At 38.6% G+C, this 26,339-nt stretch overlaps 1 protein-coding gene and 1 long non-coding RNA gene across 6 annotated transcripts; one reads left to right on the top strand and one right to left on the bottom strand.

Annotated features, from left to right (window-relative positions):
- Positions 1-122: 122 nt before the first annotated feature.
- Positions 123-21,572, top strand: LOC101159417 (lysophosphatidic acid receptor 1-A-like). Of its 5 annotated transcripts, XR_909119.3 has the most exons (6): positions 123-466; positions 8,074-8,529; positions 12,044-12,538; positions 15,808-16,067; positions 19,952-20,107; positions 20,181-21,572. XR_909119.3 is itself a non-coding variant. In XM_011477835.3 (5 exons), exons 2-5 carry the CDS (start codon positions 8,283-8,285, stop codon positions 20,048-20,050), a joined length of 1,101 nt encoding a protein of 366 aa, XP_011476137.1. In that variant the 5' UTR covers positions 123-466; positions 8,074-8,282; the 3' UTR covers positions 20,051-21,572.
- On the bottom strand, positions 21,564-23,834 carry LOC101170403. Its single transcript, XR_909155.3, has 2 exons — positions 22,759-23,834; positions 21,564-22,142 (listed from the first exon to the last, which is right to left on the bottom strand). It is a non-coding gene; the product is annotated as an uncharacterized LOC101170403 (long non-coding RNA).
- Between the last annotated feature and the right edge of the window lie 2,505 nt (positions 23,835-26,339).

Genomic DNA, 26,339 nt, shown 5'->3' with positions numbered 1-26,339 from the left:
CTCAGCCGCTCCGTTTGGCTCGTCCTTCCCCCTCTTCAGCCAATAAGGGGCAGTTGGGGGCGGGCACTGAATCAGGTTGGTGGAGAGGGCATACCAAGGCTTTTACAACTCATTCCTCAGCGAGAAGCAGCCGGTTTGAGGACGCCTATAGAAAGCGCGCGAGCCTGCCGCACCCCGCGCGCTCCTCCTGTGCGGACTGATACATGTCACAGCCACTCTTGAACACCGGAAGCATAAAGAAGTCCCAGCTCAGGTGAAGGAGGAGGACTTTTGCTGCGACTTTCTTTTTAAGGAAAACTTTGAGTGAATCTCCATAGAAGATTCACAGAAGAAGGGCCGTGCTTTTCTTTTCTTTGTAAATTTCTCGTCTTGCTCGGTTAGTCTTTGCTCTGAAACTAAGGGCTCAGGTGTGAGAGTTGCACCGGATATTTGCCTTCGTTCCTCTGAACAGGCTTTAAGGAGGACGGTGAGTTTTAACTATTTTCTCTCCTATTCTTGAAGTGTATCTTAAATAATTTGATCGACTTTCAACTTTTTTTTTTCAATGTCACTAAGGGTCAACTTACCTGTGGCAGTTTTTTGTGGTAAAATGTCTAAAAATGGTTAGTATTAAAAAGTTCATTTGTTTATTCTGATAGAATTTGTCCCACTCAGTTAAAAGTGCAACAAAATATTTAAAAAGTGTTTTTTTTGAAAAAAATCAGCACTTTTTTGCACCTATTTCTTATCTTAGGAACAACCAGTCAGCAGATCTTGTTTTTTTATGTTTGTTTTGTTTTTCTCCCATCACTCATTGCGGCTTTATACTCAGCATGCGCCCACTTTGCCCTCAGACATGGTTCCTCCTGATGATGCTCCTCAGAATAAAACTGAAAGTGCCACAGTTCATCGTCCCAACCGCTTTCAGATCTACAATGCGACTGGCGCAAGTGTTTTGCTCAAAGGCGAAGTGAAATCAGTCAGTTTAACATGAGCATCCTGAAAATCCTGGTGCAGAAGAAAATGCATGCATTAGGTCTTCAAGCTTGAACATGATCAACTTTCAGAATCCTTTTTTTTTTTTTTTTGTGGAAACAGTGTTTCATGTTTATTCATTTATTTAGATCCATGTGACTGAAACTTGCAAAGAAAATCAAAGCTCAAAACATGGTTGTGGCTCCCAAATGAAATTCTTTCTAGTGATCGTGTGTGTTTTGAGCACAAATTGTTGCAGTGAAAGAGCAACAGTCAAAGAGCGTTGCTGTCTTCTTTTCTTGTTTGAAAAAACTCTATAACTTGTGGTCCAGAAACCAGAACCCTGCCTTTGTGGAACGGATGACAGACAGTTTGCAGATGACTTCCTGTCAGTTTTATTTGCCGCCATAGAAACACATTTCACCAGCTTTGCAGTTCTTTTTCGGCCGTGAGGAGCTGCTTTCTGTGCGTCGGCGGAGGAGAGAGAGGAGAGCTGGGTGTGGCTCCTCTGGTAATGACTACTTTACATTCAAACTGGTGTTTACTGATTCGGCTCAGTCAATTCACTCACAAATGCAATGCAGATTTGAGATGCATGAGAAAGCTCAGGCATCTGCTCAGATTGAGTTTGGAGCGAAGCGTTAGTGTAAAGTTTGAGGCGATTATATTTGTGGTTTTTTTTTTATTTTTATTTTTTTAGAATTGCTTTAAAGATTACTCAAAGGAAATTGTGTTTTTGAATTGATTTTTCTGAGGATGGAGGACATGTATAAAGAAAATTAAGCTTAAAATTACATTTGAGGATTTCTTAATTAGAATTGTTGTGATTCAGGGTCACATGGAAAAATGCCATTTGAAAAAGATTGTACTTGTGTCGTAGAAAATATGCTAGGCGAGCCCCAAGCTCCCAGCTCCGCTCCATTCTGATGAATCCACTTGTAGACGAATAGATCTATGAACGTCCACTACTAAACTGCCACTACCCGATACTTGCATGCGCGCCATCTACAGTTGGAAGAGGCTTGGTGCGAAATGTCGAAGTGGTGCAAATTTCAGGAGTCTTGCTTCATGCTTTTTCTTTCACAGCTCTATTCAAATATACGAATGACTTGCATAGCCGTGCGTTTCCATAGTTTCCATAAGGTGGTCACGTTGCAGAGGGTGGTGTGAACACAGCTTAAAGGCCCGTACACACCGGGACGAATATTCGCCAGGCGTTATTCGCCAGCGTTTTTCGCCACGTTTTTTGTGTTCACACCCAGGCGATTTTCGCTGACGATGAGCCGAGCAAACATGCAATTTCATTCCCTGACATTAGATGGCGCTTAATGTAAAATAGAAATCCTCCTGTACACAAGGTGGCGCTGCGCAAATTTACGCTTCTTAAAGTCGCTTTTCACTCAGAAGAAGAGAGCAAGTATTTACGCGCTTGTCAGAATAATACAAAGAAAACATGAATATTTCAACCACCAGTTGGAGCAACTGGTGCTTGGTTCGGGGATATTTTAGAATGTCCGTCATTATTGCTTCGCGGTAATGTAGACGCTCCTTGGCGTCTATCTTCTTCGCTGGTATGTGTGCTCAGAAAGGCAGTTTTGTGTTTGAGTGCCCTCAAGTAGTGTTTACTGTAACTTCAGAAGTTCCAGACACGTGTGCAAAAGCGCCATTCTCATTGGTCGAAATAGATTTCGACGCTGCGCGTCAAACCAAAAAAACGAACCCGAGGCGTGTTTTAAAAAGTGACGCTTCGACGCGTGGCGTTTTTTCGCGTCAGTGTGCACACTCACATTGGTGCCCTTTGTTTGGTCACGAGGCGTTAAACGTCGGCGAATATCGCCGGCGAAATTCGTCCCGGTGTGAACAGGCCTTAAGACTGGGTAGTTCCAGTATTGCTTGCCAGTTTTGTTATGCTGCTAATGTTAGCTTGGGGATGTGAGGGGCTGTAAGCTAGCAGAAGAACGTGTAACAAGATGGATGACGGGGGGCGGGGGTTGGCTTACTCCATGGCAGCACTTTTGCCCACAACTCGGAGGTGAATTTCTAATGAACAAGTGCCGCCTTGCAGAAACTATGACCTAAAAAAAAAAAAAGGACACGGGTTTTTGATTGTGGCAAAAAACGGCATAATTAGAATTAAAAGACAACTGGGAAACGCTTTGAAAATAGATCAAAAGCTGATCGGAGTGGGACTTTAAATCATCTGGGAAAACAGTGGGAATTGGGATGTGAAGTGTGGGAACGTCTAATGGAAGAAGGAGGATTTGCCCCGGAGACTTCCTCCTCCTTTTATGTTGGGTTAGCTTATATTGCTTTAATTAACAAATAAAGCCTCCATACAAATGTCCTATTTTTTCATGGAAATCCACCGGTTAGAGAAAAGTGTTTCGTTGCACATTGCAGCCTTGCATGGGTTTGGATAGATCCATTTCAGTTGTCTTTAACCGGGAAGACGGCATTATAACACACAAAAGAATGTGACATCTGAGAGGACGCACGCAGACCCCACGTGTAAAGAAAACCCCTGAGGACAATGTCCCAACATTGGGAAGATTTTATCAACACAACAAAAAACGACACCTAGACGAAGTGTTGGGAGTATTTTTTTTTCCCCCCAATCCCAACGTTGAGATTGTTATCAATGTGCTTTTCCTCTATCAACCTGGTGTAAGGTTACAGCATCCATCTTTAGCTAAGGACAGACTTCTCCTCGGCAGCTGTTTACGCTGTTAATATGGTGTCCCTGACATGACGGCGAGGAGCTCAGCTTGTTCCAAGAGTCGGTTTACTTTCAGCTGTAAACATTGTCGGCGCAGCACGAAGAAGATATACACCAAGATTTCCGAGCTCGTCAGGTTCTTTGAGCTGTTCTTTTCCAGCTGTGTTATGGGGACTTCCTCTGAGTGGACGTGGTTCTCAAATATTTACAGGTTTGGGGCCACAAACGTTTTTTTCTTCTTCTCCTGAGTATGGTAAACTGCTGTGGATCTTCACAGAGCTGAAAGACGAGGCAAGCAAAGCAAATGAGTTTGAATGCAGGGAATAGATTTTGAAACGGTGGGCGGTACCTTTGGTTTTAGTCGTGTACAAAATGGTTTGTGGGATTTAAAGGCTGCTTCGCCACAACGTGTTACCAGCAACTGAAAGAAACTAAAATGATTTTTTTTTAGGATTACTGTTGGGTTCATGTGTCATCCTGTGCAGCACGAGATGGCGTGTAGAAACTATTTGAAATATGTCTCAACAGTTTCTTTAAAACAAATTCTTAGTGACACGAGCCTTTAGTTTGTTTGTTTTTTACTTAAAACATAAGCTGAGCATCACTGCCAAAATACAGAATATATTTGAGTTCTAATTTTAAACTTAATTTAAATTTCAAGTTAAATAAATACTGACATCAAAACCTAAAAAAAACATCTTTTATGTTATTGAGCACCTAGCAGTATAAACACAACTAAGATGCAACTTTTATTATTAAATTAAGCTTGTTTTGCAAGAAAAGAGCGGATGAATGAATAATCTATTTTTAATCATAGATTGAATCAATAAATATGGTATTTTTATGAATCTGTGCATTAATCTCACCATGGATTAAACATACGGCTCATCAAAATGTTTTTTTTTTGGTGTTTTCAACAAGTTTTTTGTGGCATTTTTCTAACGATGGAGGACGTGTCTGAAGAAAATTACGTTTTTCTCTAATCATATTGTTGTGAATCAAGAGCAAATGAAAAAATGCAGTTGGAAAAAGCTTGTAGGTATGACGCAGAAGCTACTACAGCAAGCCACAGGCTTCTGATCCATCCACTTGAAGACGACTACATCCATGTGCGTCTTTGTTTTCATCATCTGTCCTGGCATCTGGATGAAAACTGTACGGCTAGATAACTCAGATTTTGCTTGCCTTTTGTGCACTGATAAGTGTTTGTGAGGGGCTGTAAGGTAGTGGGGGAGAGTGTTAACAGATGATGGGAAGCCCCTAGGGGCGCCCCAGAAACTAATGTTTTGGAGGGTTTTTTTTTGGCTAAAAACAGCATAATCACAGTTAAAAGACCACTGGTAATGCTTTTACAAGATGATAGATGTGGGAATGTAATTAAGAAGCACCTTTCTGACAATTCAGCAAATAGAATTGTTCTACATGGAGCAGCATGGACAAACAAATTCTAGACAGCTGAGCTTCTGTTTGTGAAAACAAACTGCATCCACTGCTGACTGGTATAAACGTCCTTTTTATTAAAAAAAAAAAAAAAAGAAAATAAAAATAAAACTCATCTTCACACCCAAAAGCAGAAGTAACAGCCATACTCTGAAACAAAAAGTTTAATTTAAGCTTTAGGCCTTTTTTTTGTAAATGTTTGAATTCCAGTAAGACTTTTAGCTATAAATGACAATACGATAATGATTCTTTTGATCATCCTTGAGTACTTGGAGTCAAATTTGATTGTTTTCCGCTGTGCCTCATAAGAGACAAATGGCTCGATTTGACTTTGCTGGGATTTGATCTCCCTCTGAAAATATGCGGTGCTGTCTTGTGGTCTTCGACTCAGGAAGTTGCTGATTCAAATTCACCACACTTCCTTTGCAGCTGCTTTGCCTGTCTGCAGATTGGAGGAATGGGCCAGATTAGAAAAGGCTCTATTGCTTAAATGTAGTTTATTATCATACTTTCTGTCATCTGAAAAATGTTTTTGTCTTTACTAAGCTTTATTTTGTAGGAAATCTTCTTTTCCCAAACAACAATTAAAAAAAAAGAATAGTATCCCTGTTGCTGTTTTTGTCCTGAGCTTTGTTACGTCTCCAACAGTATAATCATAAATGTCAAGATAAAGGCTGCAATAATCCTTTCTACAAATAGATGTCAACTCTTCCTCAATACCTTTTAGAGAAAGACCCTCTTCTCATACAGTTTTTTTGAAACTACAGTGTAAGTTTAGTCTTTTCCATCTTTATCAAAACCTGTATCTGTGTTTCCTGCACACATAGAAGCAAATACTGCACTTTGCTTCCACTCTGTAAGGACTTTAAGGTTTCTTTTCTTCTTGTCCTCTTAGATGTTATATAATTGTTTTCTACAATAGTTTCTCTCCAGATCTAACCAACTTCTTTCCATTTGTCTTTATTTTTCTGTCCATGGATTACATTTTTTCAAACTCCAACATTTTTTTTCTTTTGTTTTTCTTTTCTCTCACCCTTGCTATGGGAGTGAGTAACCAAGGTTCCCTCCCTGCGCCTCCATGAGTGTGCGCGTGCTCCACTTGTGCGTGTTTGGATTGAGATTGATTTACAAAGCGGGGTTGTGTAATTGTGAGGTGTGTCTGCAGCTGGGAGCAGCTCTGCCTGCGTGCATTGTTGAGGCGGTTGGACTTGGAGGCGTCTGTCGCTGTGCTGATCTGGCATTTACGAGTAAAACGTTCAAGGCAGGAACCTCTGCAAGCTAAGTGTAAATGGAAGGTTCTCATCTGTAAAAGTTGGTCTCGCTTTGAAATTTTTTTCTTCTGTTCTACATTCTAAACTCTGTCATGCCATACGTGTAATGTTGATTTTCTTGATAATCGTAAAAGTCCTGCCAAAACTCGTTGGGTTGGATTCTAAAAAAAACTGTCATCCATTGCACAAGCGTAGAAGTTGGTGCATAAACAATTTTAAAATGTTTTTTTTTTTTCCTTAGATTTGTTAGTGAGCTGCAGGTTTTTTCTTTTAGTGAGTATTCATTTAGTCAAAGCATCATATTTTACATGCATATATATATATATACCTGATTTTTTTTGTTCCTTCCAAGCGATAAAGCCCAGTAGAGTGGGGCATGGTGGTTATTTTACTGTTTAAAATCACTCCTCGTACAGATATTTGGTCATTCAGGTAAAGCATTACTAGTGTTTGAGTTTTCTGGCTAATCCTTTATGTTTGGTGAACTTTCACACTCCCCTCAATTCTGTTGTGAACCCTGATAAGCTTGAGTGTGAGTCTCAATTTACTTATAAAGCATTGTTGGTGCACTTAGCTATAAACACTTAAAGTACAGGAAGGGACTAAATTAGAATTAAACCAAAGTAGCACAAATCACAGCACAAAACCAAATATGGCAGTCATTAAAAAAGCTTGAAAATGTGTTTTTCCCAAACATGGAGTTGGAAGATAAGGGCTGTACACTTTCATCAATTTTTAAAAAGAATTGTGTTTTTTTGGGGGGGGGGGAACAACATCTACTAATTTAATTTTAAATTTATTTTATATTGAAGGTTCCATCTTTTTTAACTTACTAGTTAAGTAAAATGTTCTCATAACCAAACAGAAATGGTTTTGAAATATAAATTTGACAAAAAAATCAACATCTGATTGTGTTACCTAGAAATCGAAGTATGTTCATTTTTATGATTAAATCCATAGTTGGGCAGTGAGATCTTAAATATAAGGCTCATTATTAACAGGTCAGAGTTTGGAACAGCATGCCTTGAATAGGCAAGTTTGTTGTGTAAAATCAAATCAAACCACCCAAAGGTGTAAAATTGTCCATCATTTCCATCCTTCCTTTTTAACTCATGCCATTTATTGGATCACAATAAATTCAGTGATCCTGAAGTGGCCCACAAGTAGTGGGTTGCTGGAGCCTATCCCAACCACTATCCGTTTCCAGCCGCTCTACTAGAGGGCACTCACACCTAGGGAAAATTTAGAGTCACCAATTAACCTGGAAAGAATAGTTTTGGACTGTGAGAGGAAGCCAGAAAAAAAAGTTGAATTCAAATCTAAAGCCATAGTTTTCTGTATATCTCCTATTTGTAATGACGATGGAAAATCCACTTGTTGCAGCTTGATTTTCAGTGTTCCTTTTATTGGCGGACTATATTGCATAAGAGTACCAGCCTTGAGCTCTTTATCTTTCTTTATCAGCTCAAGTTTTCGTGTCTCTTGCTCTGGTAATCACTTGGTTACATCTTCAATTGGAGTCCACTTTTTTTTTCTTTAGCACAGACTTGCGGGAGGGTAACGACTTCTTTCAGCCAATACTTAATGTTACACCTAAGTTGATTCATGTCTTATTGTGCCTTTTATCCATTGGTTTGACTGAAAATACTGGAAAATCTTTTTTTTTTTAACACTTTATCATTTCTTCTGCAGACTGAAAACGTGGATGCGCAGCAGCAGATGGCTAATGCAGAACATCCTACAGTCCTGATCTGTTGACGTGATGAGGTGCATGTTTCTGCTCCGTCAAAGAGGGCCAGTCTCCGTACCACCCTAATCTTGCCCTGCTGCCCCAAAGCCTCCATCTTCTCTGTCCTCTTCTGCTCCTCCTTGATCCAGCAGCCACCAGAGACGTTAGCTTGATGAACCAAACAATGGAGGTGTGCGCCGCAAACCGCACCGTCAAATTTTACTATGAACATAGTGGCAAGAACATTAGTGACCACTGGCGCAAACGTGACTATGTGGTTGTTACCCTGGGCTTGACGGTTTGCATCATTGTTATCCTTTCCAACCTACTGGTTATGGGAGCCATCTTTAAAAACCGCCGTTTTCATTTTCCCATCTACTACCTGCTGGCAAATCTGGCTTTGGCTGACTTTTTTTCAGGTAACTATGCACTTTATTTGCTTTTCTTATGATATCTGTTCCTGTGAAACAGAGGAATGTGTTGGCTAACATTAAACTGACTAATTTGCAATTGACTTTTCTAAAAAGTTCATTACACGATAAATTCTGCAAAACATTTAAAAGGAGAAGCGGTTTGATGAAGGGGTTAATGTCCTCGCGAAGAAAGACATTTGTTTAAAGCCAGTTTTTGTAGTGTTTGAAAAGCTGTAATCTGATTACTACGGTAACCAGAATCATATTGATTAAGGCTACGTCAACGCACGTAAAGCATCAACTGTATATGAGAACTGGACTGAGTGAGTGTGTAATCACCCATAGAAATTCACCTGCTCCAATTCCAACAAAATGAAGTCAATTCAGTTGCGTTTTTTTCGCAATACATCTGTTGCCATGTTGGAGCCAGAAATTGTCAGTAAGCAATGATTGGTCTGACTCTACATTTCTATGGCAACCACTCTCACCAATCAGTAGTGAGCATGTTAGAAGGCCACACCCCTTCAAAGAAAGCAGGCTCGGGAGCATCTGTCAAACACTTTGAATAAGATCGCCTACCTTTATTTAAGGTAAAACTTGAAAAACTTGCACTACAGAAAATATATTGTGAAAAAAATAATTAGGATGATCAAGAACACGCTAAAGATATTAGAGCAAAAATGGTTATCCTGACATAAATGAGTACTAGCCATTTATTTCTCAATAAAAATCCGTGGAATTTTGGCTCATGGCCTCATGCAAATACACAATCAACCAATAAATCTCTCATAAATATATAAAAAGATCATGAAATTGTGAAAAACCTGCATACTGATTTTATATAAGCCATTATATTGTTAAATATTTCATTTTGCTTTAAAAACCTGTTCATTATTTTAAAACAGCATTTTAAAATATTCATTTTTAATCATGTGGAATATTATTATAATTCTGTCTTTTTTCAGAAGCTCGTATTTTGTATTTCAAAATCAATATTTTCCAAAGTAGCTTTGTTTTTATTTCATGTTGCTGTTTTTCACAATGGCGTATTTATTTCATGAAGAGCTTTTTCAGGAAAATGAGTCTATCTGTCAATCAGTGAAAGTGGGCGGGGTCTTAACGCTCATTGGCTTATCCATGGAAATTGACTCTTATTCCTGGATACTCGCTCAGCGGTGTGCCAGTCAGAGAGATGACATATTTCAGTGATATCTGCACGGCTTTGCTGACATTATAGATCAAATAGAGACAAACAATCTGTCTGCTGCACCAAACATTGACAACTCTGTTTTGTAGTTTGAGGGTTTGTGTGGACCAAACCACAGAGGAGCTCCGGTCGTCCACGTCTATAAGTCCCCCGTTGAAACACTCCTCATTCCGCCATTCTCTCAGAGCTCACATCGTGCCTCACACTGTGTCGGCTGGCAGGAGGTGAGCTGGCGGACCAACAGACTCAGACCAGGCAACTACGCAAAGCGGAAGAAGCCTGCTCAGGCGTCCTGAACCTTAAATTTTTCTTTTTTCAATGAGACAATGATTATAGTCGGGTCCTCTGATTTTATTTTTCCCTCCCGGGAATATGTTGAACCTTTCCTGCGATGACGTTTCTGACCGTGGTCAGAAAACGCAGCGGAGATCCGGGATTGATTGAGCAATTCTGCAGCCAGGGTTTACTCCAAGAATCAGGCTCTGTACTTTGGAGGAAACCTTTTTTTTATTATTACTTTTCAGGGGGACAGGGCAACAGACCCTTAACTTGCGCTCACACATACACTCGTGCTGCCTGGGCGCTCTGATTTACACGTCATTAAGACGTTTGACTGCAGGAGCTGAAGCAGAGACTCACTGGGATGATCTCATGAACTCAAACATGGAAACATTGTTATCATGTGAAACTATTCAAAATAAATAAACCTGATCTTTTAACACTCCATGTACATTGTGCATCCGTGCATTTTTACTGAGATAAGCACAGGCAACCGCTCCATGTGGCTATAAGGCTAAAAACATTAGCTGGTAGCCCATCCCACACGCGGCATGTTGCGTTCATGGAACTCCAGTTCATAGACGTTTTGTGGAACTCCAACAGCCACCCAGCCTAACTTAGACCACTACTAGATGTTCATGAGAAGATGAAAATTGCCAAACCGACCACAAAACCACCTGAATTATGCACACTCTCCCAAAGCCACTTTTATCCGCAAATTTAGAACAAAAACTGTCCAATTTCTTGTAACACTGTGGGTGTGTTGAGGTGCATACTCCCCCTAGTGTTGAGGAGTGTGCATTGCGCCGTCACGTTTGGGGAAGCATCTTCGATCGATAGTCGGGGTGCTGCTGCTCATGTCTGGGTAAAGGAAAAGCCAATCACAAAAGTGTCTCCGCCTTGTCTAGTTTGATTGACAGACAGAGACATTCTCCTGAAAAAGCTCTTCATGAAATAAATACGCCATTGTGAAAAACAGCAACATGAAATAAAAACAAAGCTACTTTGGAAAATATTGATTTTGAAATCCAAGGTTCTGAAAAAAGACGTAGAATTATAATAATATTCCACATGAATAAAATGAATATTTTAAATTGCTGTTTTAAAATAATGAACAGGTTTTTAAAGAAAAATGAAATATATTGAATAATATAATGGCTAATTTAAAATCAGTGTGCAGGTTTTTAACAATTTCATGATCTTTTTTTATAGAGATGTATTGGTTGATTGTGTATTTTCATGAGTTCATATTTATTTATTTAATTAAATATTTATTTATTTAATTATGAACAGTATAGGACTCCATATTTAGGGACCAGCAGGTACTTCCTGTTTAGAATGCAAGAGAGGAGGGGTCACTCATATCCAGTTCTCTTATACAGTCAATTATGTAAACAAATCTATTATCATGTCAAAGAACCATTGCAACCTATGCATTAGAATCTTATTCAACTCATTCTAATTGATACATTTATCCAGCTCCTTATGTTGCTGATGAGGTAAGGCATTGCATAAATATTTGATTTAAACCAAGACTGAGGTCAAACACTTCAGCTTCATATCAAAATGCTAGACTAGATTTTTGCTTTTTTCGGCAACCCTGCATATCAATTTTTTTCTCTTCAGTTATTCTGATCTTTAAAACCTTTACAACGGGTCAGTTTTTACGAGACTGAATTGAAAGGTCAAACTCAGTGTTTGGTTCAGCCTTGTCAGAACCAAACACACAAATGTTCATGTTAAAGATAGTAGACATTTAAAGAAGTCAGATGTTTCCTTTTTGCGGCTCTCTGTAAGGAAAATAATGTTTTTAATTTCTTAGTTCACACTTCCTGCTTGTAAAGTTTTGACAATCAAAATACAAGTTAGATTTCTTTCATTGGTTGTCTTTTCACTGTTTTAAAATATTTTTTTGATTTATGCTTTTTTTTGCTCTAGGCCTGATATGACCAAATATTAATTTAAGAAAACAAAAACTACAGTATGTTCATACCCATACATGAGGTAAACATTTTGTATTGAAATTCTCCTCAGGTATCTCATACCTCCACTTGATGTTTCACACCGGGCCCTGGACCATTAAGCTGTCCGTTCAGCAGTGGTTTGTGCGGCAGGGGTTGATTGACACCAGCCTCACAGCCTCGGTCCTCAACCTTCTGGCGGTGGCTGTGGAGCGCCACCAAACCATCTTTAAAATGCAGCTGCACAGTGAGATGAGCACCCGTCGGATTTTTGTCATCATCGTGTTCATCTGGTTAGTGGCCATCATCCTGGGCCTGATTCCTTCAATGGGCTGGCACTGCCTGTGCGACTTAGAACAGTGCTCTACCATGGCGCCGATGTACAGCCGCAGATACCTAGTGTTCTGGGCCATTCTCAACTTGCTGACCTTCACCATAATGGTGGTGGTCTACATCCGGATCTTTCTCTATGTGAGGCACAAGAGCAAGCAGATGTCACAGCACACAAGGGAAGTCCGTCACAAAGAGACTGTGGTTAGTCTGATGAAGACCGTCTCCATGATCTTAGGTAAGGAAGCACACACAGCACCAGTCATGACCAATTTTTACATAATGTTTTGGTGAGGGTTGAGTTTGTTGGTCCACCAACGCTTTCAGTGAACACCTCCAACATAATGAAAACAAATGCTATTACAAAGAAGTGGGGATGGGCAGCCATGCAGGGAAGGCATGTGTAGCTGAGGTTAATTAAGTTTCACTTTGCATGTTTTCACAAACGTTCTGACGCTATATCTGCACAACGCTTTCCTGTGGCGGACAGAATGAGGAACAAGGAATGACACGCAGGAAAAGTTTGTGCTGGCCAAAAGTCAAAATGGTCAACTTGATCTCTGGCTGTGCAGCTGCGGCTTGCAGATCCTCTTATCTCAGGACATTCCTTCAGTTCCAATTCGTCAACAGCTCTTGCTTTACAGCGGACAAAAACAAACAAAGGTTGTAGTTTTACTCATGCACTAATTAAAAGTCTAAGATCTGAGAGAAAAGATTCAGTTTTTTAGTGGCACACAAACCCCTATCTTGTTTGAACTCCATCCCAGACTTGCAAAGCCTGTAGCTATAGGGAAACCTTCTATATACAGATCTCCTGATGTCGAGCAAAAATGATTTTTACTAGTTTGAAGCTTCTTGGAAATAGAAAAGGGAGGCAGGCCAATTTCCAAATGACCACTAGGTTACCAGCTCCAAATGAACATCTGCCAATCCATTTGGCGCGCTAAAATAAAATATTACCAGTTTAGTTAACAAAAACGTCATCCTTTTTATTTTGCTTCAGGTCGTGTTCTGGATTAGAGCAAAAGCATTAAATAGTTCCCACATCATTTAAGCAAAAATGGCACGGTTGTTGAGTGGTGGGAGGGGGAAAAATGTTAACAATGTAGACCGAAATGTATTAAATGATAGATTAAGTATGTAAAGTAGATGTTTAAAGCTGTAAACCCCCTCACAGCAGACAGTGTGCACTTTTATTAAACAGAGATGAACATTTTCACACTTTTCTCTCGTTTAAACTCTCAAAGTTCAACTCTTTGTTGAAAAATAAGTCCAGTTTTGTAGAATAAACCCAAAAATCTGTTCACGATGTAAGATTTATGTCACTCTGGCCAGCTGAATGCATTCTGTACAAGAGTGCAGAGATTGATTGATTGACGAGGTCTACAACCAATCAGGATGCAGAACACAGTGCACTGTGTATATTGAAAAATGAAACATCCCCAAAATGTTGGTTTTAGGCTGAGAGCGAGCTGTCAAAGAACTGAAAGATCCTGAAGTGACCCAGATTCAGAAGGTCTGAAAGTCCTACCTCTGCAAGCTCTGTAGAAATTGGAATGTGTCAAAGAAAAGTTTATATGAATGAATATTAAATATGGAGAAACTTGTCTGTTTAACTTGGACCCATTTTTGTTTTTCTCTAAAATTTAGCTAAATGAAATGATTAATGAATCTTAGTATTTGACAGACTGAGACAGTTTTCTTTATTTGTTTCTTTTTTGTTCTGGTATAAATAAATAGATGGCGTAATTCACAAATCTAAACTGCTCATGGTCTGTCTTAAACCAGTGAAAGCACACAGACCCTCTCTTTGAACAATTGCAGGCGCAGTGCTACCATGTTGTGGTCTTGACTTTGTGACTGACCTTGTCTGTTTTTCCTTCATTTCATCTCAGATTTGCTTTTGTAACTGAAATTTTTGCCTGGTTGCTTTTTTGTTGGCGTCCACGTTAGCCTTGTATGGATGTGTTGATGATTCTGCTGTTTGTTTTGCTCTGAATTTGCTAATCTTACTGTGATAAGTTTTAGAGAAGTTTTCTCCTCCTCCAAGTATTGTTGTTTACTCACATAGCATGAACATGTGTGGACTTGAACAACTGACATTCTGCATAAAGGCTTGTAAGTTAAAAGAAAAAGCTTTCAGACATTTTTCTTGTTGCATTTACTTGTACGGGAAAAGATTTGCCATTTGTTGGATCTTTTTTAACAAGTTTTTTTGTAAAAGAATCTTCCAACTGGGAACTGATTAAAAAATAATAATAAATGGTGTATTAGTTTTATCAATACACTATTGATCTGAATATTAATTTGAGTGTTATCAGACCACACTATTATTGCTGCATTTGTGCAAAGCACTTTACTGAGTGCTTTTTTCTTTTTCTTTTTTTAACTGTTGTTAGTCCCAAACATCACCCACAGACAGCAAAAGGAAAAAACACAAAGAAGACAATGTCTGGAGCAGATTTCAGTCTCTGCACAGGATGACACCAACACTAAACCTATGAACTTCTATGTTCTGTCCATGTTTTCTAGCTAGACATGTCCTAAACTCCCTTAGTGTGCTTTGATGGAAACGACCCCCCCTAAGATAGTCAATGTACTGACAATGTTGCCTTTGCTACCAGCAGTTTGTCTGCAGAAAGCCAACAAGCACAATCATGTTCTGGTGTTCAAAAACAAGAAAGGGCGGATTGTAACTGAATCCTTAAACATGTGATTGTGAAGGAAGACTGAAGAGGTGCATATTTGTGCAATCAAACATCTCCATGATGGGAAGGCACAGCCTTTTCTTCTTACCCCCCTCATGGCTTTACTCTGCTCTGTTTGCCAGCTCTAGATCATGCACTTTTTGAATAGGTTTCAGCTCATTTCTAAAAAGGTTACTCAGCTTTGTCCCGTCGCTCAGCAGCCAGGATCCAGCTGCTTGGCTTGTGAGGGAGGCGATGAAAAAACCCGAGCGCGTCCTGACAAGCGGCTGCATATCTGATCTGTTACTCAGACACCTTTATGAGACCGTAGAGGCTGTGAGGGGATGCAACCCAATCTTCTCTAGCCTGAAGTGAGGCTCTTTTCTCCCCAAAAGCAATATTTGGTAGATGAAGACTTAACTTTGAGGTGAAGCATACATTAGAATTGCCCTCAAATATCATGTGTTTAACTATTCCTGTTTGCAGTTTGTGGTGCACACTTAAGGTCCTGCAAGCATGTGCACACATTCCTGAGCTGCGTAATCGTGTATTGTGACAACGAAACCTGACTATTCACCCCCACACACATACGCACGCCGTGCATCTCAGTGTCTATCCACTGTATCTGTCTACAAAGGAATTTATGGCATGACCCCCCCCCCCCCCACTTCCTAACATTTTTATGCAATGCTGTTCTTTATCTTTCCTCAGTTTGTCTCTGGCTTATCATCTTTAACTTGTCGAGTTCTTGTGTTGTTTAAGAACCCCCCCCCCCCAAAAAAAAAAAAAAAAACAACCTTTCTGCTGTTTCCCTCCTCAGGCTTTTTTGTGATCTGCTGGACACCCGGGCTCGTGGTGCTGCTGCTGGATGGCCTGGACTGCGAGAAGTGCAACGTGCTCCGCTACGAGAAATACTGCCTGGTTCTAGCTGAGTGCAACTCCTTCGTCAACGCCATCATCTACTCCTTCAGGGACAAAGACATGAGGAAAACCTTCAAGGAGATCCTGTGCTGCATGTCCAATCGAAGCGGCAATCAAGGCGGCACCTCCGAGGTTTACTTTAACAACACAGAGCATGAGGTACTGTCTGAGAGCAATGGCGTAGTTGGGAGCAGGCGGAAGCTAAACAACCACTTCCACTAAGTATCAGTTCACTGAAATCACATTGATGGGACAGGATCTGAAAACTAATGAGGTGGTTTCACAACTTCTGGAAAGGCAGCTCGACTTTTCTCATTGCTTTCCCACCACAGTGTCAGATGTGTGAACATTTATTGGAACAGAAAATCTTTCAAACAAGTTATATGAATAGAATATTAATGATACGATTTATAGAATGTAATCAATGTATTTTAAAGCTTGGTGTGTGTTAATATTTGAATTATAAACCTTATAAAGGGTCATTGGTCTAAATGCTTTAGAGCATCAAAGTATCTAGATCTGCAGAGTTCAAAAATCAAATGAGTTACTGTATTTTCCGCTCCATAGGGCTCACCGGATTATAAATTGCACCGTTAATGAATGGTATATATACATACATGCATACATATAAACATAAACACACACACGCATATATATGTATAAATGTATATATACACACACACACACACACACACACACACACACCCATACATATATACATATATATACATACATACTTAAGGCGCACCAAACTAAAAAGGCTCATTTAATGAGATAGGTCAGAGGTAAGTTTGTCAGTCGGTCAGACTTTATAAATTGCGATCACAGTAACTAAAACTTGTTTGTAATACGCTACATGTTTGCTACGTTACAGACATTATCCTCGTTAGCATTTTCCCAATACTTGTAACTCCTAACTCTGTTAGCAACACATAAAAAAACACACTATCCTATCTTACACTGCTACACGTTAGCCGTGTTGGCGTATTCACAAAAACGCCCTAACTTGTTTTGAACTTGTAAAAAATACAAACTGACATTTTGACAGAGTGTCTTGTATCTCATCAGTAAACCCAACCAGAACTAATCCATTTATATGAGGCTCTGGATTATAAAGCGCACTGTCGTTTTTGTTTTGTTTTCTCACCTTGTAGTGCGGAAAATACATTAGGTATAAAAGCCACATTTTTGTGTCTTAAATCATTAAAAAAAACACCACAGAATTAGTTGATGGCTATTTTACCAAATAACTTAAAATTAAGCGTGCTTTCACTCAATGGCTCTTTGAATGGCTTTGTGATGCCCCAAAATTCGACTCTAATTTGCTCTGGTCTGCTTTTACAGCACACTAGTGAGAGTGGACCTAACTGTCTTGAAACATTTTTATATTTAGCTGCTCATTTTGCAGCATTAATGCATTGAAAAGCTCTGACAGGAAAACATTAAAGAAGGAAGTCCGTTTTATTTTAGTCTATGTAGAACTTTTACCATTAAGACAGTTGGGTATCATTTTATCAATCTTTGTTTTTACTTGTGCTAAGCAGCTTTTTTTGTTCTATTTCAGATTAAAATGCAGGGCACTTAAATTAACCTCTGGTTATCTTCTGCTCTTAAGTCTGTTAACTAGTCCGTTTCTATTCACGCTGTTGCTTGAACGACACCATAGTCTGTACATGACCCTTCAGATGCCCCACATTTTATTTGTTCAGATTTGACCAGAGTTCAGATGCAAATACAAACCAACAGCAGTGTCAAAGCGCCTTTAATTGACACTATAAAACGGTTTGACCTGTGAGTACATTTTGTAGAATTTGCAAAGCTGAATATTTACTGCCATAAGTTTTAGTGAACAGTTCCTTCATCGTTCCAAGTATCTTTCACAGTTAAATTGCCAAAAAATACTGGAAGCATCAATGAGTTTGTGTCAGCAGAGGTTTTTATTAGCGTACCTACTCAATCGCTTCCTTTCTGTTAGTTATTGCTTATAGAAAAAAAAAAAAAAAAAAACTCCCTACATGACAGATGATAGTTTCACAGTGGAAGTTGGTATTTTCATTTAAAAAAAAAGGTGACATGTGTGCATAAATCCATTCTTCTACTTTAGTTGTACATTTGCCACCTTCTGCATTTATTGTTTTTTGGAATGCATTCTTTGCACCTGTTGGTGTTTTTTAAACATTTGTTCATCTTAGGAAAAGCAGATATCATAAGCTTTGCTCCATTGAAATTAAGACATGACTGAGCTCGGTATGAGATCAGCACCACTCCATTTTAACGGTGCAAACTGTGCTTTAGCACTAGCCTTATTGGATGTCTGCTCTTTACTGTCTTTTTGTTGTGCTTTTGCTGTCTGGTTTTAAGACTGCACTGAGGAGGTGGTGGGGGGGGGGGGGTAAATGATGTGGTTGTAAATGTACAGACGTGTGTATACCTAGCACAGCACACTGTGGTTTGAGAATCTGTCAATCAAAACCAACTGTTCACTTTCAGTCCCAGCATTTCCTTTACTGTAAAAATTCTGAGACCTGTATTTTTGCAAAAAAGTCCGTTCAGTGGCTCTTTTACCATTTCAATGTTCGAAGCTTTCGTACAGTGCAGCCAGCCTTTTTTGCCTCTGTAAGCACAGAATTTAGATTCTTTCATTTCAAGATTTTGCCGCCCAACAAAGCGTACACACGTCATGAAGTGAACATCCCAAACAAGTGTGCGATCATGAAGACTGTGTGTGAGCAGCTACAAAAGGTTGTGACTGGTTCTTCCAAAACTTTGCAACCATCCAACTCTAAACTTATCCGAAAGCTCTCATCCCACCGTTGTCATTCAAAATGGACTTTATTCTGACAGCTCTACTTCCTGAGCATTTTGTTGAGCTTGCATGCGTGCTGACAGCAGCTCGCTGCTCTCACACTCGCGTGCTCACATAAACTCATACATGTGTATGCTAATAAAGCCAAGATGACAAACTTCTCATGCTGCATATTTTTTCTCAACATCATTGGGTGACCTTGATCAAACTCCACTGGGCTCATAAAAACAAGCCTTCAATGACCCTCGCGCTGTAAACAAGCCACTTTATTTAGAAAAGAAAAAAAAAAAAATTGGAATTACCCAAATTCCTGAAATCATTTGGTTGCCTGATGCGTTTTGATACATTTCTGCATCCTCAGTGCAGTCTGTGTGTGTTGGATTTGTCCCCGTCTTTGCTGAACAGTGTTAAATCAGTCCAGATGTGTGCTGGCGCTTTAATCAGGCGGAGCTTTTACCACATTTCCTCTAATTTGCTGCTCTAGCACAAGCATGTGCCGAAAATCACAAACACTCGCCGGAAGTGCAGTCACAAGCTACATGTGTGTGTGTTTGGGGGAGCATTTCTGAATCACAGCTGTGATGCATAGAAAACATGTTTTTCTATGAATTGAATGTTTTGGCTTTGAGAATGAGGCTTGGAGAGGGCAGGAATGCAGGCTTGTGTGCTTTACTGTGGTTTGGAGTCAAAGTTTTCAAGAAAGAAGACACAAAATCGATTGTAAAAGTAAATTCAAATCAAAAATTTAGGAAGATAAATGTACATTTCAGTCTAATCGTATGTGCTTGAATTTTAAAAATTGAGAATGTTTTATTTTTTTATATTTTGTGTTTTAGGGAAATTAGAATGATCTGTGGTGCATTTTTGTACATAACCTGTTTTCTTCCAAAAAAATAAATAATAAAAGCACAATATGACTACAGATGTTGTGTAAGTGCTTGTGTGCTGGTGGGCTTTCTGTGCTTCTTCTGCAGTACATAGAAAAATGGTTTCACATTTTGACAGCAGTCAAATGTGAAACCGGTGCAAACTAGAAACATCGCAAAGTGCCGAGATGATGAACGTTGTTTCCTGTCCTTTTCTCTTGTCTTTTTTTTGCTATATAATGCATGAATAACCTGGTCTGTTTCCCATTTCTTTTTTATTTTCTCTGCACTTTATTCTTTTTTTTTTCACCTTTTACTCTCCCAATTCTGTACTTGATTTCAACTTTCTGTCTCTTCACCACTGTCTGTAGAAATCTAAGCTTCACATTGCCCGGAGGAGACAACAGCTCAACGGGACTCCTCTCTTGCATGACACCAAGGAAAGCATCTCCGCCTGTGAAGGAAGCTGAAAATAAGACAAAGGACAAGTGCTCCACAGTCTGCAGACTTACATAGACATCTGGCAGGTGAAAAACAATGATGTTTAGTATGTTTGGCAGGAAGAGAAGGACTTCTGTTAATGGTGGACTGGTTTTACAGTTTCTTACACAGAAGGGTGGCAGTTTTTAGGAGAGTAAACCTTCAACCTCCTGCCTATGTTGGCTTATTTATTCAACATGGGGGAGAATCACATTTCCCCACTAGGACAATGACTAACTGGCGATTCCTGGCAGAGATGTAAACAAGAAAACACCTGGAACGACTTTTATTCTATATAACAAGCGACTAGAGAGTGCAGAAGAGCCCCGACGCTCCATGTGAAGCAGCATGCGCCTCTGGCTTCCTGGAGACTACGTGGATCAAAACAACTTTGATGGTGCGTCAGCTCAACTGTGGTTGCAGCGAGCTTCAAACACAGCTGAAGGTGCAGACTGAGAGATGTGCAACACAGAAGCAACCACGGCGAGAGACGGCTGACTCTGAACCCAACTGACACAAACTTTCCATTGAATTACACTGCCTTTTGTTGAAGCTAACGGGGATCGTTGATCGACTGAACTCACAAAGTCTCTTATAAGACCAGCTGAGCTGTAGACGTTTGACTCGTCTTAGAAGGCTTTATTCCGCCCTATCTTATTGTTTCTGACCTGTTCAGATTGCAGTTGTGTGAAGGCCTCTGCAACCCTTTTTATGGACAGATGTGTCCATAAAACTTGAAGCTCATGTTCTTAAAATGTTCCCATTAGCTGCTTCTCCTTTTTTTAATTTTTTTTATTGAGTGCTGTGAAAAGGATTCGTTTCATTGTTCGGCTCCATCCATACTTGGTCACTCCTAGTTCTGCTTAGAAACATCTGTCTGAGCTTTATTCCCTTCTGTAATTTATTGGATTCTATCTTCATGACAAATTAAATGCAAAACCCATATTTTTGTGCACGAGAGACCTTTTAAAAAAAAATGTATTTTGAACAAAATGTGTAACTGACTAGTTTCTTTACATTTTTAGCCCATATTTATATTTTAATTTTGGCCATTGTGTGTGTGTTTTTTGCCTACTTTAGTGTTTTTTTTTTCTCTTTAATGAGTGCAAGATTTATGACTTTCATTTTACTTTGTGTATAAAATGCAGATTGCCAATGTTTTTCAATTTTTCTTTAATCAGGCATGTTAGAACTATTTTAAAACCTGATTTACTGTTTTTACCTCGTTTGTGCCTTGCATCATATAAACTGTGCAGGAGCGACACAAAATATTTTAACTCACTGTTTGTGACTCTAAACTTTGATGTTCAATATTCAGGGCAAATATGAAGCGTTTATTGAGTTTTAAATTACAGACCATTTTACCATGATGATTATTTATAATATGAATATCAGGTAAAGCTGTCATGAAAAGAGGGAATGTAATATATAATGGTGATGACATTATCTGTTGGTCACATTTTATTTTATTCTCTGTAGTTTACATTGACATAAATAAAAACTTTGAGTTCACATATCTTTGTATTTATTTTTCAAGTTTTCTGTTTCTTCCAGAGTCTTTCATCCTTCAGAGGCCGTCAGGATAATTTTCTGTTCTCTTTGGCTCCTGTTGTTCGACTGAAACTCATGACATCCTTCAGCTTCTTCATCTTAAATGTTTTGTCAGTGTCCTCCTTTGAATTCTCAATTGGAGAAACCTGTTCTTGAGTTTTGGTCTCTTTCTGGTTCTCTGGAGAAAATTTCTTTTTAATCTGCTCTCCCACCCGACCCAGCCCTCCTTTGTCCTTTTCCTTCCTATCTCCTGAAGCACTATCAAGCGACTCCTTCCTTTTGTGACCCAGAGACAGCTTCTTCAGCAGCGGCGATGTGGATTTTTTGTCTTTGGTCAGGGAAAATTTCTTCTTGGACTGTTTGTCTTTCTTCAGCTTCTGAAAGATGCTCTTCCTCTTCTTTTTCTTTTTAGGTAGCGCCTTTTTGATTTCACTGAAGGCTTTGTTCAGAGGTGACTTCTTCTTCTTCTTCCAGAACATTGCCTTTTTTAAAGAGGAGCCACCCATGGTTTGATGAGAGGAGCAAGAATACCTAAAAGAAAAAACAAGATAAAAGATGATCATTCTACAAACTTTAATGTCATAAATGCAAAACATCGAAAATGTCCTCTTGCTCTGTGAACAGGTGTCCTTCACTTAAACAGAATTTTTATATAATGTATAAAGCAGATAGAAAAATCAAGATAAACTAAAATCAGACGTTTTAACGTCATAATAAACTCAAAGCAGAACTGAGGTTTATCAGCTGTTAGTAACCGGAAAAATGTTAAAGGGAAAGTTATAACTTTAAAATATTTTGCCACTTTAGATTTCTCGCAATATTAATAAATTAATGTGTTGAGCTGAAACAAAGCAGTCTCTTTAACCCTTGTGCTATCTTAGATGACTCCACCCTTCCATTGTGTTCTTCCTACCATGACAAAGGTGGATAAAGGTGGAAAGATTTCATGTAATCCATGGACACCAGTGAAGATCACAAATCATTGAAGAAAAAAGGTTCAGCGCACTGTCTAGTGGGTCCAGATGACCCAACTCCCAATGTTAAAGTGTCTAGGATAGCACAAGGGTTATAACACAACAAAATCCATCTATTTTCCATGTTACTGTTGAGCGCAACACCTAAAAACATAGGGCTGTTTCCCACTCACCTCTGGTCTTCTGTGCAGCTCCGTGTCGTCTCTGTTACACTTAAACTCTGGTTGGAGAACAGTCAGGTGCTTCTTTAAGTATTACAATAACACAATCAGATAACACTGATGTTCCTCCTACAACAAACTTGTTCTGTTGTGGTAATGAAGCTAAAAAAAAAAAGAATGTCCTGGAAAATCAAGCCAGTCTTGTGGCATTCCTAAATGCTGAGTCGCTCTTTATCCTGTTTTTAAAAAGTCACCAATCAAGTTCCTTGACATCTGTTTTCTCTAAATAAAGAAAGGTCTTTACAGAAGAAACGGAACAAAAAACTTCAAATTTTCCCTTAAACTCCTCAAAGTTTACATTTTCCTGGTAGGACACTAAACCAGCTTGTTGCTCAATGTTTGTTCTCATATTTAAACAATGAGAAACCAAGGAATAAAAGAACACAAAATTGTGTCATCTGTTGTTTGCTGACAAAAGAACAGGCCAGCAAGAAGAACTTAGACACCACGCATAATCAACAGAATTTTAAAAAAATGTGGTATTACTTAACTGAGAGGAGATAAGAAGGGAACTTCCGGATGACAAGGGCAGAATGTCACAAGGGTGATGAGTTTAAAGTCCTTCATCTGAATCTTTTAGCACAGTTCAGGGAATCAGACAAACTGGTCAAATTTAACCCTTGTTTACTTACAGAGAATAAGACAGATAAACCAGAGGACTATTTAGAAAAATGAACCATAAAAAAAACACAAATTATTTAAGAGAAGTTACAGAAACAAGACAAAAATGACAAATATTACTTTATGTTTCTGGGGTCTGAATAGCAAAATGGGTCATGGCCAAAAAATGTTTTGAAAAGTACAAAATACCAACAGAAGTTTAGTGTTGTGTTCATTAAATGTTGTTACAACACCTAATATTTTAAGGTGGTACGAGTCCAACCACCTAATTTCCAAACCCTGTCAGTGTCTTGGGGATGCTGGAGCCTATCCCAGCTACCCTTTGTGAAGACGGGTTGTAGTAAACAGAAGTGTTAATGCAACACTTAAAGAGTGGATTTTAACTCTGAGACAGATAACATATGGTCTTTATCTACACAGTGTTAAATTGACACTGAATATAGTTTTGAATTTTCAGAGTTAACATAACTCTTTTGGGTGTTAATTGTTGACACTATCTGTACAACTTTAACTCTAAAAATGCTGACTAACACCCCGCAGAGTCATTTTTACTCAGCGCCTTTTAATTCCGAGCATTAACACCAACACTAGGAAAATGTGGGTTGGGCCTTACACTTGCTGTTGTTGTCACAACTCAGACAGAGCTATGACAGTTTGACTAGGAAAAGATTTGACACTGGGGAATTTGCTGTGTACAACCTGGAAAAGGTCACCAGGAATCATCAATCAACCCATGAAGAAGTTTTTAGACTGTGGGAGGAAGCCGGAGTGCCATGCTTAAACGCACACTTGCAGCGGGAGAGCATGCAAACTCCACACAGAAAGCTCCCAGCTGGGATTTGAACAGGCCTTTATAGTGACTACACAAGCCTTACCTTAATAAATGCTTTATTTAGAAAATATGCTTTTTCTGATTGGAATCTTTCTCAAAGTGTGCAATCTGTTTTCATTAGTTGACAGTTTTTGACAGTTATTGTAATATAATGTCCAAAATCCTTCATCTAAATTTCATTTTTATATATACACACACAATACCCTTAGCCCTCCCACCCCTATGGGAAACATAGATAACATATTAATGAGAACTTAACAGAAAACAGCTGAAGTTCTTCCAGTGTATTTCCAATCATAGCAAGAAAACTGTTTCTCCTGAAAGTAGTGCTCCATCTGGTGTCCAGTGGCTCCATGACGTCACGTCTTTTTCTTTATCATTAGAATGTGAGTCATTTTTACAAAGATGCATCTCGCCAATTTTAGGACAAAAAAACTCATTGGAATATGTTCACATTTTTATGGGTTCCAAAATAAAATTAGATTAAGAAAAATACACAAAGTAAGAAAAGTACAATATATGGCAAATAAAGCTTTTCATGGTTAAATAGATGAGTGGAGTTTTAGCTCCAAAATTCACATTATACCGTCCCTGTTACTGGGAGAGAAGACCCTGCAATGCTTTTGTGTTGAACTTAAACTCTCAAATATTAGCCGTGTTTTACAGTTTTCTTTTTGTGGTTGTAGGTCTTGTTTTTGAAAGCAGAACAGATGCAGTTGTAGAAGTTGTTAAGGATCCATTGTAATTATTTTCAAGACTCCTATTCAGCTTCCCAGTCCATGTTTCTTGTATCTGGACTGGATGTGTTTTAGTTGTGGCGCTTGTATTGTTGTAGTCGCGTTTTTGCATTTTCAATTGCTAAAATTCTGTTTCTGCTTTCCTCCTGTTTTTATTACATCAGGTCTGTGTTTCCCATCACCACAGCTGAGATTTTTTTATTGCATTGGTTGTAGGTATTTTAAGAAGTAATTGTAAAAAACAGGAATGGTTACCTAGTGGCCCAGCAAATGTTTTAAGTGCAGCAAGTCTTTTGTGAGTCATGAAGTTGAAAATAGATTATTAATAAAAAATGTTATATTTTCATTGTTTTTCTTTAAAATAAAAAGTATTTATTGCTCACGGGGGGGATGCTTTTCACTACAGAATTGCTGTCTTTTGCCCAAAACCTGAAAGGTTATGTTGTAAACCTTTTTAATTAATAAATAAATAAATAGACAGAGAAACAGACCGTGTGACATTCCGACTGATCAATCGATCAGTAAAAAAAACATCTAGAAAAAAAGCCTTGAACTGAATTTCACTCAAAACAAAACTGCACTTTATGCTGACGGTGTGTAGAAATATTATGTACAGTAGTTCAGATTATGAAAAGTTATCCCTATTAATAAAACCAGAATGCAATGCAATGTTCATGAAACGTACCTGACGAGAGAAATCACAGGAAGTCATATCATGTGACTTTTATTTATATAATGATGCAGAAAATAAGAATTTAACTCCAACAGACAAGTAAGAATGTAAGAATAAACAATCTAGAGATTTTAACAACATTGACATATTTGAACAGTTCCGCATTTTTAGTAATAGCAGATTTCACAGTAAATTTTACAATAACTGTTGATAAAAACAAAGTGGTTATAGTTTATTTAAGCAAAGTATTGGATACAATTATTTATTAACTTGTTTGACAGAAATGTGGGCATTACAAGACAAGAAACTTGGTTAAAAAGTGGTTACAAGGCACTTAACTGACAGACTTGAATATGTTGCAACTTGATGACACAACAAAATACGATAACTTGTACAATTACCCAAGGTTCTCTTTCAAGAGCAACACTAAATGATGTTGCTAATTTGTCAAAAAAAAGAAGAAAAACAATATAGGCTTTTCATATCTGCAAATGATCAATAGTAATTTGCAAAAAGTTAACCAGGTAAAAATAAGAATCAATAATCATAGAAGTAGAAAGACATTTAGTGAAATGATTTAACAAATTGTACAGATTACAAATGAAGCTAATACCGGTAATATGAACATTTGTTTGGATTGGATAGAAATAGAAATGTGTTTGTAAGAAAA

The sequence above is a fragment of the Oryzias latipes genome, chromosome 1 (assembly GCF_002234675.1).
Source record: "Oryzias latipes chromosome 1, ASM223467v1".
Classification (NCBI taxonomy): domain Eukaryota; kingdom Metazoa; phylum Chordata; class Actinopteri; order Beloniformes; family Adrianichthyidae; genus Oryzias; species Oryzias latipes.
This window is presented reverse-complemented; position numbering and strand designations above follow the sequence as displayed.